This window comes from Lycium ferocissimum, chromosome 8, assembly GCF_029784015.1.
Source record: "Lycium ferocissimum isolate CSIRO_LF1 chromosome 8, AGI_CSIRO_Lferr_CH_V1, whole genome shotgun sequence".
Taxonomy (NCBI): Eukaryota; Viridiplantae; Streptophyta; class Magnoliopsida; order Solanales; family Solanaceae; genus Lycium; species Lycium ferocissimum.
This window is the reverse complement of record NC_081349.1, coordinates 18,008,272-18,024,130: the sequence shown is the minus strand read 5'-3', so window position 1 is coordinate 18,024,130 and position 15,859 is coordinate 18,008,272. Positions and strand designations below refer to the sequence as shown.

General features: G+C 36.9%; 1 protein-coding gene across 1 annotated transcript; it reads left to right on the top strand.

Moving 5' to 3' along the window:
• The first annotated feature begins 9,963 nt into the window (after window positions 1-9,963).
• LOC132067413 (uncharacterized) lies at window positions 9,964-10,671 on the top strand. Its single transcript, XM_059460635.1, has one exon. It carries the CDS (start codon window positions 10,103-10,105, stop codon window positions 10,391-10,393), a length of 291 nt encoding a protein of 96 aa, XP_059316618.1. The 5' UTR covers window positions 9,964-10,102; the 3' UTR covers window positions 10,394-10,671.
• The last annotated feature ends 5,188 nt before the right edge of the window (window positions 10,672-15,859 follow it).

Sequence of the window (15,859 nt, the reverse complement as noted above, 5' to 3'; positions counted from 1 at the left end):
GTCATTCCATCCTGGAGTGAAGCTGTCAGACACTCCTTAATTATATGTGGCCCCAACCCACTCACGAATCGGTGTACATGATCTCCCATATCAGCTATCATGGCTGGGGCATACCTGGCTAATGAGTTAAAGCGAAGGCTATATTCCCTGACGCTCATATTTCCCCTCGCTTAAGGTTCGAAACATATCGGCTCGAGCTCGCCGACCTCCGCGAAGAAATGTCGCGGGAATGCCCCCGCAAATTCCGCCAAACCGGGGGAGGGGCATTTGCTCCCCTTGGAGGATCTCCAATCGTTATACCACACAGGATCGGCTACATCCCGCAATCTATACGATGCCAATTCCACCGACTCGTATCCGAAGCATGTATTATTCTCGCAGTCCTCGCATCTCATCTATATATATGAAATTTCGGGGGTCTTCTTCCTCGTTTCGACCCATAAAAACTCCGGAGGTCGTAGGCAACAAAATCACGGGCCCTAGCACTTACCGCCCGTCTCCCGAGTCCGTATCTTGCCGCCGAGCCCGTGCGGCAACTAGCCGAGTCAATAGCCGGGACGGCCCCCGCCATCGGCCGGCCCGAGCCGCCGTCTCGCCCTCCGGGCCGCCCCTAGCTTTCTTCTTCGGCGCATTACCGAAACCATAACATAGGATTAGGAAAAGAATATGGAAACCTAGTAGCATAGCTCTATCGCACGATCTTAGAATACAAAGAAGGTCATATTTCCTAAATGCTCCGTAGCCTCCCGTTTATAAGCGTGGCGCGCTACACACCCATAAACAAGACTCTACCGGACACGGCTCGTAGACAAACCCCTAGGACCGAACTGCTCTGATACCACTTCTGTCACGACCCAACTAGGGGCCGTGACGGAACCCGATACTTGTACCGAGCACCCCTTATCTCGCATCCTATTCTCATTATCAAGTAGGCCGTAGGAGCTGTGCCATTTTTTTTCTTTTTCGTTACGTAACATTTACATTAGCAAAACACATCATAAACATAGACTAGTAAACTTTGTTATCCCGTTATACAAAGAATACGAACAATCCAAGATACAAACATCTAACCGTACACATCCGTCTACGAGCCTCTAATCATAGTACACATATATGTAAGAAGGGCCGAGCGCCGTCGTGCCCGCATATATATATATATACACAAAATAGTACCAAGGAAACGAGGCTCCGAACAACCGAGCGCCGTCAAGTGTTGGGCCTGCGAGGCTTCTAAGAACCAAACCGTCCGTCCGCCGACCCGCGTGGCATGAAACGCAACCGTCCACAAGAGCGGACGCGCACGAATAATGTACCGAGTATGTAAGGCGTAAATGATAACATAGTAAATGAATATAGAGTATAAGTCATAATGTAATAGATATACGAGCTTATCCCGGCGTGCAAACCCGTATACGTGTATGCCCCGTAGGCGTACACCACGCAAGCTTAGCCCATTTTTTTGAACACGGTGTCCCGTATCCCCGTATACGATGGCAACGACATTTCGAAGAAACGCATTTCTTTCTTACGTTCACGTACGCCGAATACATCGGCTCTCCTACCCCCTCCCCAACAAAGGTCCCAATACAACATGTTATATATATCATACATCGCATATACGTACGCCGCGTACGCTCCTCCCATATCCCGCGTCCGGGCATCCCGCGTCCGGGATGATAAGCCAGCTGAATCAGGTGGACACAGTTGCCCTCCCCATTCCCCACATATACATATACATATACATATACATATCCATGCACATATGCGTGTGTCATAAGGCGAGGTCACCAATGAAAAGTGTCATTATGAGAAAAGCATCAAATAGGGTCATAAGGTGTAGTTTCCTCTACTTAGAACCTTTATAGCAGTCATTCCCTATAATAGAGTGGAGATATCAAGAAATCGTTTAACATTTCCATATTTTCACTTTTATAGCAGAATATATCGTCAATATGTCTATCGTAGGCATTTTCTCATTTTCAACTCCATCGTTATCATTATAAGATCATATTCTTCACCTTAGTCAAGGAATCATGGACGTATGTTCTTGCTTAACATTACCGTTGTCACGGTCATCGTAGACATATTTACATTAAGATAGTGCTGCACCTATCGTTTGATATTCGGGATAAGGATCAAGAGTTTCCTTAGGACTCTACTCCAAACAAGTCAAACGGAGCGATAGAGAAAATTCGGAACAATGGGCCCACCTCGGGTCACATGAGGCGGCGCACACAATTTACGTGTAATACGTTTCATGACATTTCTTATGAGAGTTTTAGAGTGATCGGGTCTCATTTATGCAAGTTCTAAAGGTCTAAGAAGTTTTTCCAACATTTGCACCATTTCTAGCTCAATTCTACTGAATGAATAGTAGCGAATTTCAATCTTAGATTTCGAGAAAAGGAATGGTCCCCGAGGCCCGTATCCAACTTAGTACGTCTAAGACATGCCATAGAAAGAAGAATGAAGCCTTACATACCTCTTTTCGCTCCTTATGCCACTCCAAATTCAAGTCGCAAATCCGCCAATCACAAATTGGTCATGTTTACCAAACATGATTAGTGCCTTTAGAATTGAATTCTTAAAATAATACTTGGCTACCGACATTTTAAAAAGACCTCCCCGTAAATACTCCATTCCACCAAGTTCAACTTGGCCAATTTCAATCAACAACAATCCGGAATTCAACCCGCCAAATCAACAACCATCAATGCCCAAAATCTTGACCACAAAATCAATAGGCCATTTATATTCATTTCAAAGCAATTCAATCCAATGCAAGTCAATCAAGTTCACAAGATACTTCAACAACTTAAGCAACATACTTCTCATCCAAGACCTTTTATTTCCGATAAAACAACAACACATACGCTTAACGATATTATCTTCACAACACAAGGATCACATTAACATTATACCAACTCTTCCCATAATCCACAACCAACACAACTTCACTCCTCAACCATTAAATCCTTACTTTACATTATAGAACTTACCATAACAACAATTATAATGCTAAGTAAAATTAATTCACCACACCTTACCATACCCTATACTATACGGCCAACTTCCCACATGCATATTTTTCATGAATTTCCATATTTCCTACACTTCACAACAACAACCAACACACAACACAACACAACGCAACACGACACACACAACACACACACACACACACGGCCTGCCCTTATGGGTCACGGCCACACACCCACACACTACCTTCACATAAATTTCATCCATTTCCATGCACCACAACATATTTACGCATCCATAACATATAAGAAAAGTTCAAACTTTACCTTTTTCTTCAACTCCTCACTTGACTACAACTTGGCAACTTGTATGATTATGAACTTTTCTTGCTTCAACAACAATTCCACCTTGTTAAGGACCCTTCAAGGGATTGCTTGGCTTTGAAGAACACATTGAGAGCTCTCTTCTTCTTTTTTTCTCTTTTTTTTTTGCTCTCGGTTTTTTTTTTTTTCAAGGGCCGAATGGCTCCTTTGTTCTCTCCTTCTCCTTCTTTCTTTTTGTTCTTTGGCTCTTGAAATTTCTAGAGAATTTATGATAAATATTAAGACTTAGTCTTCTTTTAAGCTTGCTCATTAAGCCTCTATGTGGCTTAAGCCCACACCAATTGGATGACCAACTTGGCCCAAAGGTTCATAAATTTCCAAGCCCAATCTTTTTCCCTTGCAACTTATGAAAAATAATTTTTTTCCAAAATTTCAAATTTACCCTTCGTCTTCCTCCATAATTCCACGAAACGTGTTGCGAATTTTCCTTTATGCCCTTGACCTTCCTTAATAATTCCGCTTCTAAATGCTTCATAAACCATTCATATGCTTAGCAAAATAAAAATACGGCCTTGCTTGTCGTCCTCCCGCAATCGTCTTGAATTATCTGATTGCACGAAATGCGGGATATAACAGGCACTAGCAAAACTATCAGTTGTTGCTGACAAACTCACTCCACTATTTTGAGTCTTGCATGAGGCATCCCGTTTCATCGTATGAAATCGGTATCCATTGATGAAATATCCAGTATATCTTTTGGCCACTACATTAGGCCCATAAGATAGCCATATTATATGATTGGGCACTTTAACTGTTTTAACTTTCTCTTTTAACCAATCACCAAATTCTCGACTATGAATTCGTGCTTTTGCCCATGCATTTCCTCTACCACGTTTATCAATTATACTCTTATGTTCCCTGCAAGCATGTATGTTATATTAATCATTAGGTATATAAAAATGAAATTTATAACACATTATCATAATAAATAAAGTTCAAAATTCAAATGACTATTTTTTCTTACTTGATAAACGTCTCTACTTGTTCATCTCCAGTATTGAACAAAGCATACCGATGTGCTTCAACCCACTGATGACTATCCATGTCAAATGTCTTGCCTTTCCTTTTCTTCTTACTTCCCAATTGATGGCCTCGTCTTAGGAAATATATGTGAAAAATCATTTCCCTTTGTTTGAACATCTTCATCCTCGATCCGATACCTACTAAATCTTGTCTTCACCCCATCATGTAGGTATCTTGAACAAAAGGTCAAACACTCTTCGGCCGAAAACTCTCCGCTATTGATCCTTCGGATTGATCGATTCCGAACGAACCCCTTGTACTTACACATGTTTCTCTCATTAGGATACATCCAACGCAAATGAACCGACCCCAAGCTTAATTTCATCTACTAAATGGATAGGCAAATGTGTCATTATATCAAAAAAGGTTGGAGGAAAAATCTTTTCAAGGTCACATACTATATCTATGATTTCACCTTCATTTTATCAAGATCTCTTCTTCTTATAACCTTACTACATATGGTTCTCAAATAATTCCCCAACCTAATCAAGGCCAAAGACACACATTCTTGGGTAACACTTTTCTAACCGCAACCCGAAGCAAGTATCGCATTATGAAATGAGCATCATGGCTCTTATAACCCGATACTTTCATCTCCTCCATTTGCAAACGACGTGATATATTAGAGGCACACCCTTTTGGTAATTTGACATTTTTTAAAACAAGTAAAACAACCTTTTCTCCCTCCGGTTTCATAGAGAAACAAGCTTTAGCCGATGAATTTTACCATTCTTATCATCTTTAAATGGTTGAAGCTCTTGCGCATCCCCATCTCGTGCAAGTCATAGCGAGAATTTACATGATCTTTGGACTTTCCAGGTACATCTAACAAAGTCCCAAGCAAACTATCACATATATTCTTCTATGTGCATCACGTCAAGATTGTGCCTCAATTTGTTATGTGCCCAATATGGCAATTTAAAAAATATGGATCGTTTCTTCCATGGACCATCACTCTTCCGAGCCCTTTTCTTTCGGCCCTTCCCAAAGACATTATTGAATTCACGTAGCTCTTCAAGCACTTCTATGCTTGATAACGGAGTAGGTGCAGCTTTATGCTCCTCTTTACCATTAAATGATTTCTTATCTCTACGGAATGGATGATCAGGAGGTAAAAATGCTCGATGACCCAAGTAACACATCTTACGACTATGTTTGAGATATTGAGAGCATGTATCATAATTACAAAGGGGCATGCCCATTTCCCCTTGGTGCTCCATCCGTAAAGCATTGCTAGTGGCTGGAAAATCACTAACTGTCCATAATAAAGCTGCACGCATTATAAATGTTGGTTAGTTTCAACATCATATGTTTCCACTCCCGTTTCCCATAGTTCTTTCAACTCTGCAATTAGTGGTTGTAGGTACACATCTATATCGTTTCCAGGAGACGATGGACCTGGAATGATCATTGACAACATTATATACTCCGGCTTCATGCAAATCCATGGTGGCAAATTATAGTTCATTAACATAACTGGCCATGTACTATGTATGGGAAATGCTCATGGTTCGGAATGGATTGAAACCATCACTTGAAAGACCCAATCGAACATTACGAGGATCTTTAGAGAAATCCGGGTGCAATGAATCAAAATCCTTCCAAGCTTCCCCATCGCCAGGATGTCTTAAATTCCCATCTTTGGGTCGTTCGAGCATGCCATCTCATGGCTACGATGTTTCAGAACACATAAATATCCTCTGAAGCCTAGGCTTTAAAGGGAAGTACCTTAAAACCTTTGCTGGGATTTTAGTGTTCTTATTAGTCAAATCATCACGAACATTCTTCCATCTAGAAGAACCACACACAGAGCAATTATCTATCTTCGCATTGTTATTCCAAAATAGCATACAGTCGTTAGGGCATGCATGAATTTTCTCATAACCAAGACCCAAATCTTTTATCACCTTTTTTGCCTTGTTGAAAGACTCGGGTAGCTGAGCAAAGGGAAATGCCTCTTTTATCAAGTCTAATAAGTCTGAAAAGGCTACATTACTCAACCCGTGAATGCATTTAAACAAGTACAACCGGATGGTGAAACTCAACTTAGAAAAATTCTTACACCCGGGTACAACTCTTGTTTCCCTTCATCAACTAATTTGAAAAATCTCTTTGCATCTTCGATGGTCCCTCTCTCACTCCTTCATGCAACATCACCCTCTACATTCCTAAAAGTATCATAAAGTAGTCCATCGATATCGTCATGCATGTCGGAAGTTTCATCATCATTGGTTGGATGCGGCATATTTGTTGAAGAAAATCCTTCTCCATGGAAAACCCATTTGGTGTATCCATTAACAAATCCATAATCAAACAAGTGATTCTCCACCACCGTTCGAGTATGCCAATACCGATTAAAACACCTTTTACAAGGGCATAGTATTTCATTTCCTTGAGAAGCTCGTTCAAATGCCTTATCAAGAAAATACTTCACTCCACGATCATACTCATTGGTGGATCTTCGGAGATCCATCTAACTTTTATCTATAGTATCCATTGAATATCCTACGTGACACGAGCATAACATCAAAATCAAAATTCAAATAGCAAATTTCAACAGAAATGCATACAAAAAGAGAAAAGTATCACTTTTCCCCATCAACCCAATGTTTTGCTTTGAAGAATGATCCAAGAAAAAGAATAATTCCATGGTTAGACTACATAGAGATCACATTTTTATCAAATCCACAAACAAATGCAAATGATTTTTTTCCCATATGATAAATATGTGATTTTTTGGTGGTCGATGATGGCAAAGTAAGATGAAGAAGAAGATAAAATAAAAATTAAAAAGGAAATGCTTAATTAGATTACCCTCCTCACAAAAAAAAAAAAAAAAAAAAAAAAGGTTACCCTCCTCACGCGCTTCAACTAAGTGCAACACACACATTATACCAACTCAAAGAAAAGTATTCAATAGGTACGTGTTTTGAAGAGTTCGAGTGTCAAATTGAAACAAGCTTAGGTTTAGGTGGCCATGAGGAATTTGTGGACAAGTTTAGGGGGGCAGTCTATGACTTTTGCCTTAAAAATAAGGAAATTGGGCCACTTCTATTTACAACTGAAGCTACCTAGTCAAGAAAAACATACTGTCCAATATAAGTGACACAACTAAAGTGTTTCAAACATCAAACTGATTAATGATATATCATGAGCACAAAAATTCGTACTTCAGCTTGTTGCAATGTACAAACTCCAACAATTTGAACAAAACAATTTAAATCCACTTTGAAATACCCCACATTTACTTCGACATGTCTCCTAATATTGCTCGGTTACTCGACTTCATCGCCGAATAGATTTCCCTATCGATATTTATCATATCCAAAACTAAAATCCACAAACAAATGTCAAGATATTTTCTTTCTACAAAAACCTAGACTTTCAAGAATGATTCAACAAAATGGAAGAAAAACAACAATTCCATGGCTAGACTACATAAAGTTCCCATTTTTTTCAAATCCACAAACTAAAATCCACAAACAAAAACATGCAAATGCAGAAGAACCTTTCTTTCCTTAAAAATCCAGTTCTGAACTTTGAAGGATGATCCCAAGAAAATGGAAGTAAAGATCACATTTTATCACACCCATAAACTAAAATCCACAAACAAATGCAAAGATTTTTTGTTTCCACAAAAACCCAGTTCACAAATTTCAAAAATGATCCAAGAAAATGAAAGAAAAAGGTAAATTCTACAAATACACTACTTAGATATCCCATTTTTTTTCACACCCGAAATTAATTCACAACCAAATGCAAAAGAGATATTTTGTTTCCAAAAAAAAAAAAAAAAAAGAAAACGCAGCATATAGATTCAAGTTGCCGTACGAAAATCAACAATTCCATAGCTACGCTACATAAAGTTAACATTCTTATCACACCAAGAAACTAAAAATCCACAAACAAACTCATAGAATTTCGATTTTAAAAATACTACAACAATAATACATGTTAAGAGAGACAACGATGAAGACAACGATGATGCAAACCTGTTGATGCAAAAAGCTAGAACACTAATTAGCTGAAGACAACGATGAATTTTGGTTGACAAGCTTCAAATCAGAACAAATTAGTCACATTGCTAAAGAAAACCCATTGTTAAAAGCTTCAACTGAGAAGAAATATTAGATGAAATGTTTCCACTGATATGTTTATTCAGATACGGTCAACTTTTTAGTCATTATTTTTTATTAAAAAATGGGGGTTGGCGGGTCCAATAGAATAAGTGGAGGGAAAAATATTGGGGGGAAATATTGGGGGAAAGAAAACTGTCCCAATAGCTAAATTTTCTTATATGACTGTTGCAATAGAATTATCTATTGCAACGGTTCCAATACCCGTTACTAAATGTACGTCTATAGCATCGGTTATCTGACTAACGCGACGGTTTAATTTTAAAAATGTGCTGTTAGGTCAAAGTGTACTTGCAACGGTTAAAACCGATGCAACATATACTCTATTGCGACGGTTTATTAACTGTTGCTAAAAAACCGTTGCTATAGGCCTATTTTCTAGTAGTGTGTGGGTTAGGATTTTTTGGAGGCTACTCTACGATAAACCCTAGCTCACGCCCATATAAAGGGACACATATTCCCTAGGAAAGGCATCTCAAATATCCCATAAACTCATGCATATTCACTGAGAGGTCAATATGTGTCCGTATATTTCTTGATAACCAAATACTTCAAGAAGATCCACAATATCCTTTCGCGGAGATCAAATACATCCCAAGAAAGTTTACACACATCCAAATCCAAATCATCCTATGTTCGAGAAATACCCTACTAACGGCTCTCAAATTATGGAGAATATTTCAGAGAGAAGAATTAAGGGAATAAATAGATTTGTACCCAGAATCTTGATAAATGAAACCACTCTTTTTATTTATTTTGTGATTGCCGTTTATTTTCGGTATCTTGAGAAAATTTGTTGCAAACAGATACAGTTCAAATTTCGAGAGTCAAATTTTTTATTTTGACGGTGAATTCGGATATATAATCTTTAAGATTTTTTAAAAATAATTTACATTTAGAACTTACATAAAAACTAGTGTACTATAAGTCACAATAATTAACAATTTACAATATTTAAAAAGTGTACGAATAAATTGCGGTAAATTTTTTTCCTGTTTGACTCTCCAAAAATAAAAAGTACTCCCTCTGTCGCAAAAAGAGTGTCTTAGTTTGATTTGATACGGAATTTAACAAATTAAGAAAGTTGAAATGTGTGATAAAAAATAAGCCTTAGATATTAATGTGACTGTAAATCATCTCATAAAATTAAATTATTTTAAAATATAGGAACAGAGGAAGCAGAGGAAGTAAGTGAAAAATACATCTCTGAATATTAAACAAACACGTCATGCACTAAAAATTCTCTGCTGAGATAGCAACTTTATCTAAAGTAAAGTTCTCCCATTTTTGTTCTGGAATTTCCCCTTTCAAAGAAGCTTCTATAAAGTTATTCCCACGCCAGCTTTAAAAAGTTTACAAAGTCAGATTTGTAATCTCCCACACGTTTTGTCAAAAAAGTTGATAACAAACGCGCCATCCGTCTAATTCGTTTATAAATAGGATCAAACTCCCCATATCTTCGTTCTCATCACATCCCAAAACAACATAGGATTCAACCACCAAGTTATATAAAATCCTTCTGTCTATTTTCATCTGTTCCTAAGTTAAACTTTTTTGGTTCAATTGAGGATTCATTCATTAATGGCTGGAAAAAACAACTACACAGTGTACAATTCGAACGAGACATCATGGGCAGATCAATGGGATCCAGAGCCAGCAAAATATGAGTACACAAGTTTTGACAAGAAAAGTACTGGAAATAATGGTTCTTCCAAGATTTCCAGTAAAGTTGGAGACACTTTTGGGAAAACTAAATCTGTAGCATCAACAGGGGTTAAGAAAGTAAAATCAGGTGCCACAGCTGGTTTTCAATGGATTAAAGACAAGTGTCATAAGCCTAACCAAGAAAAGCTTGGCCAAGCATCACGGTAACAGAGTCATAGGGCGCTAAAGAGCCGAGAGCGAACGCGCACAGCTTACCTTGAATTCTTCTTGTATTAGGACTATTACTTGTTAGAAATAAAATTGTTTCATTGATTGTTATATGATACTATATCCATTAGTTTTATCATACTTTTTTTTTTTTTTTTTTATAATTTTTTTTTTTTATTGTTTTGTGTATATAAAGTTTTGAAGCATTAACAAGCCTTGTTGTTTCATTCCCTTGGTGTCTCTGATGTTTTAATAGTAATACTTTTGTTTATTCCTTCCTTCATTTTTTAATTCATCTCCAATGAATAAATAAGCAATTTGTAATAGATCGGAACCAGCTCCTCTCCAGAGTGTCTCTTGTAATTCACTTGATATTTAACGTGTGTCATCTATTCAATAAAAGTAGGAGCTCAATATGCGGAAATTTCACTTGATTAGCTTTGAATCATAAGCACTAAAACTTGATTTACGTGCGTGTACTAAGCTACAAATCCTCAAAATAGACTGTAAATATATTCCCATCGAATTTCTCGAAGATATTTCGTGTCTTAAATACTTGTTACTTCATTTATGTAGAAGATTGAAGAAAATCAAAATTTCATGAATCCTGAATTGGAGAATTTGACCTTAATTCACATTGTACTCCCAATTTATGTCCCCTCGAGTTAATAGATAAAAGTCCCAAGCTGGTCTCCATTGGTGGTTCAAGGCGAATAGAAGTTGAGATCGGATTGAAGTATGATTATGTAACCAATAGACTGCCTGAGTAATGAACTTTTGCCGAAAGTTTGGGCAAAAAGGTTGTCCTTGGCTCCCAAAAATAACTTTATACATGTATCCTGCAATGTTATGACTTTATTTTTCACCTTATTAGTGTATTCCTATCTTTACTTCTCTTTTTCTCTTCTTGTTTTTAATTCTCTTTTTCCATTATATCTAAGTTTCAAATTTATAGCATAAGGTCCTAATGGATGAACTAAAAGTCCGGTAAAGGAGATCCATTCATGGTTTTTACAAATTTGACACAAAAAAGACGATCTACAAGAATAATGAATTTAAAATTAATAAAATATATTTTATTTCAAAAATGCCACGTGGCAACGCATGGATCTTAGCTCCATTAGGTGAGACTAGTTAGGGGGTGATCGATAAAAATGGTTAAGTTCAAGGAGGTAATTAAGATAATGCAAAATTTAGATATGAACTGAATAAACATGCCAAATTTAGGGGGTAAGGCTTTAGGTATTCTGTCTTTTTAAATAAAAGTGTTGATGACTACATGAACAATGTTTTAAAAGGCGTTTATTTGGGGCGAGCCTTGGGGCGGGGCGTACCAAAAATGCCCCGGGGCGATGGGTCGGGGCGAAAGTCCCAAAAGGCGTACGCCCAGCAATTCGGGGCGTACGCCCGGGCGTTTGGGGCGAGTTTTTTTTGTTGGGGCGTGTTGGGGCGTAAGCCCAGAAAACTTCTTCAAACTAAAACGAAATTTGTTAAATAAGTCCTTAGTATAATGCCCAAATTCTCAAAAGTCAACATGCAATTACTCAAATGTTTTAAAAAGGAACTGAAACATTAAATTTAAAAGTCAAGACCTTTTTTATTGCTAGAATGCCTAATATATGTTCTTTTCCAATTATTTATCTTGTCTTCTACTATCTCAAAAAAGTAACGAGCAGTCACTTGTACTTGTAAGTAGCGTATAATAGATTGTTCTAATTAGTTTTTTGTGGGGGTGGAGCATATATATATATATATATATATATATATATATATATATATATATATATATATGTATGTATATCACTTATTTATAGTTTTCTTCATTTTTTTACGCTATTTCACCTCTTTAAAAGTATTTCTTATAATTATATCATTTTATAAAATACTAAAAATTAAAATCCCATGGGGCTTACGCCCCGTGCCTCGGGCTTACGCCTCACCGAGGCAGACGTAAAACGCTCCGCCTTACGCCCTCGCCTTTTAAAACACTGTACATGAATTCATGATATTGCTATGGGCATACCTAGGATTTTAAGATGAGTACACTAGTACAAAGTAGTAGATCTAAGATCTTAATTTGATAGATTAAACCTTTAAATTCTTACTATTAAACCAATTATATTGGTTAATTTTATATTTTCAATTTTAGTACAGTAGCTGTTTACATACATAAGTCTACGCCTCTTATTTTTTCATGAAAATCTGATAAACTTGAGCCTTTTAACCGATGAGGACAATTAATGTATCAGTAGCCAGTAATACAGTGAACTTCTGCAGTATGCGTTGTGAAAAGCATAGCAGGGGATACTTAAGTAGAATTAATGGTTTAGTATTCCACGTACGAAATAACTAATCTTATCCCACAAAGACAATTAGTGAATCACAAAAAACGCTTGAACTTCTTCTGTATAGATGGTATGAACTAGTCGTTTGCCTTTCTCAATCCATATTTACTGTAATTCATTAGCAAACCGTTTAGCATTCCAACTATTGTCACAGTACAATGCATTTTCAGTTGGAGAGCTTTATATACTGCTAAGTGATCTACAATATCAAATAAACCTTACAGAGTATGTAATACTTAGTTTTCTTGCACAGTTTCATGGCCTCAAATTCCATCTCTTTGCCTGCTAGCCAAATCAGTGATGGATTATTTTCCTTATTACCAGATGAAATCCTCCATCAAATCCTCTGTGCTCTCACTCTCAAACAGAAAGCGATAGTTTCCGCTGTTTCCAGAAAGTGGCGTCACATGATAGCATCCTCCCATGACCGCAAACTTATACAAAGAAGTTCTACAGATAAGTCCTGCGTATGGTGCGATCCTGCATACTGTGGAGACTGCTTTAGCCTCCACAGTGTGATCAAACTTGTTGCGGACAATAGTTTCACAGAAGTCTATTTATTTGTACGTTGCTTTAGCTCTTACAAATTCCCCCTGGCGTTTTTAGAGTCAAGATTATTAACTGTGCTGCATATAAAAGGATGTTGCAAATTTGAGGGAATTACTTTGGTGATATAAAGGAGTTGTCTTCATTGAAAGAGATATATTTGGACTCCGTTGCTATATCCCCTACAACTTTCTCCAACCATATCAACAAATTCCCTTCTATTGTTGAGTTAACGTTGAAAAAATGTTACTTCCTTCATTCCATCTCAGTGCCTGATTTGAAACAACTTAAAAAGGTTAAGGTGCTTCGCAATTTTGGTACGACTAAGGCAATAGAAATAAAAGCCCGAAATCTGCTGGAATTTCACTTCTTTAGTTTATCATCATCAGCACTGAAATTTGATTTGAAAGCTTGTACTAAGCTACAAGTCCTGAAAATAGATTGTAAATACATTCCCATTGGATTTCCTAAAGAGATTTCTTCAGTATTCCCCTCTCTTAAATCCTTGTTTCTTCGTTTATGCAAAAGATTGAAAAATATCTAACTTTTGAGTCCTGAACTGGAGAATTTGACCTTAAGTGACATGGTTCACTTGCATGATGCAATCATTGTTACTCCCAATTTGCGTTCCCTCAAGCTAATAGATACAAAAAGAATCCCAAGCTCGAGTCCAGTGGTTGGTTCAAGCCTAATGGAAGCTGAGGTTCGATTGAAGCTTGTTTATGCAACTAATAGGTTGCCTTACTTGAGAAAGGTTTCTGAAAATTTGGGTGAAAATTTGATCTTCTCTTTGGCAACCACCACAATTGAATCAACGGTATGGACATAGCTAACTGATGAATTTATATCTAAATTAGGCATGTTTCTTTCAGGTTTGACAATTTGTGTTGAATGTACTTTTTTATTGTCTATAAAGGAGGTAAGATTCCATTGGGGCAGTCTTGGAAGCAACATTCGACCACTTTGTATCAAGCACATAAATTTAGAAATTCTATTTTCGTGGGTACCAAGATATGAATCTCTAATTGATGAATTCTTTAGTTACTTCCATCCACACACCTTGATAGTGAGTATGAGTTCAAAGGCCCACATTAAACATAACTTCATACAGGTATTCCGCAATGCTATGACTTCATTCTTCACCTTAATTAGCATCGACTTCAATCTTGACTTTAATATTTTCCAATCTTCGCTTCTCTTTTCCCCTTATTCATTGTACTTTGAATTCTTGTTAATTAGGTCCTACTGGATGAACTGAAAGGCCGTGAAAGGGAATGCCCCAAGTGTTATAAACTTGGTAATTACAAGTGTTGGCGCTATTTCTTGAAAGCTGTTAAGATCCTAGAATCAACTACAAGACAAGGGGCTCATCGGATTAGCTTGGAGTTCCAATGGTAATTGCCTCATAACACATCTGTTTTTTTGGTCAGTTTAACAACAATGATATAGAAATTAAAAATTCTCAATATTCAGCTTAGTAATTTTTTCATAAAACCCAAGAAGATGGGCATATTTTTTTTGCAGGATAATTGTTAAGTAAGTTGTACATGTAATGCAGCTATTTCTTGAAAGTTTTTAAGATCCTAGAATCAACTACAAGACAAGGGGCTCATCGGATTAGCTTGGAGTTCCAATGGTAATTGCCTCATAACACATCTGTTTTTTTTTTGGTCAGTTTAACAGCAATGATATTGAAATTAAAAATTCTCAATATTCAGCTTAGTAATTTTTTCATAAAACCCAAGAAGATGGGCATATTTTTTTTGTAGGATAATTGTTAAGTAAGTTGTACATGTAATGCAGGTCTGGATGCATCAAGAGTATTTCTATCCATCTTCTAAGATGCAAATGTTGGTGGAATACAACATGATTTAGGTCTACAAGTTGTAAGCCAAATCGGTTTAACGAGGTCTATCTTTATGTACGCTACCTCATTATTAATATGAGTTAGAAATGAATATTGTTATGTCTTCGACGATGATTTAGACATTTATAGTCCATCTTCAGTATGTGAAATCTGAAGTTAGTAATTTCTCCTTAAACTGCTATTTGTCTGTGTCATAATTTGTTTCTCTGCACATGCATTGAATCCCATGGATGAAGACATGGTCTCCCTGGATCCTATTGAATTTCATTCGGAGGAGGAGCTTTATAAAGATCGTATTGATTCTTATAAAAGAAAGACAGGATTAACCGAGTCTGTTCAAACAGGCATAGGAAGGAAGTTTGAGCTTGATGCAAATGGCTAGATTATCGTTTGCTTTATATGATTATCAATTAAATAAAAAGTTATTTCACTACTAAAAAACTGGCAAAATTCGACGGACAAAAAATCGACGGACTGCGTCACTTTGAAAAACCGATGGAAAACCGACTCCGTGCGTCGGTTTTGTGTATTTCTAATTTTTTTTATTTTTTTAATTAAAAAACCGACGGACAACGTCGGTTTTTTCCGCAAAATTTTGAAATTATAAATCCGCAAAAAAAAAAAACGACGTCCCACGTCGGTTTTATTAAAAAAAAATTAATAATAATTAATATAAAACCGACGGACGACGTCGGTTTTATTTTTTAA

Coding starts and splice junctions, on each gene's coding strand:
- LOC132067413 (XM_059460635.1), top strand. CDS start 10,103: ATGGCTGGAAAAAACAACTACACAGTGTACAATTCGAACGAGACATCA.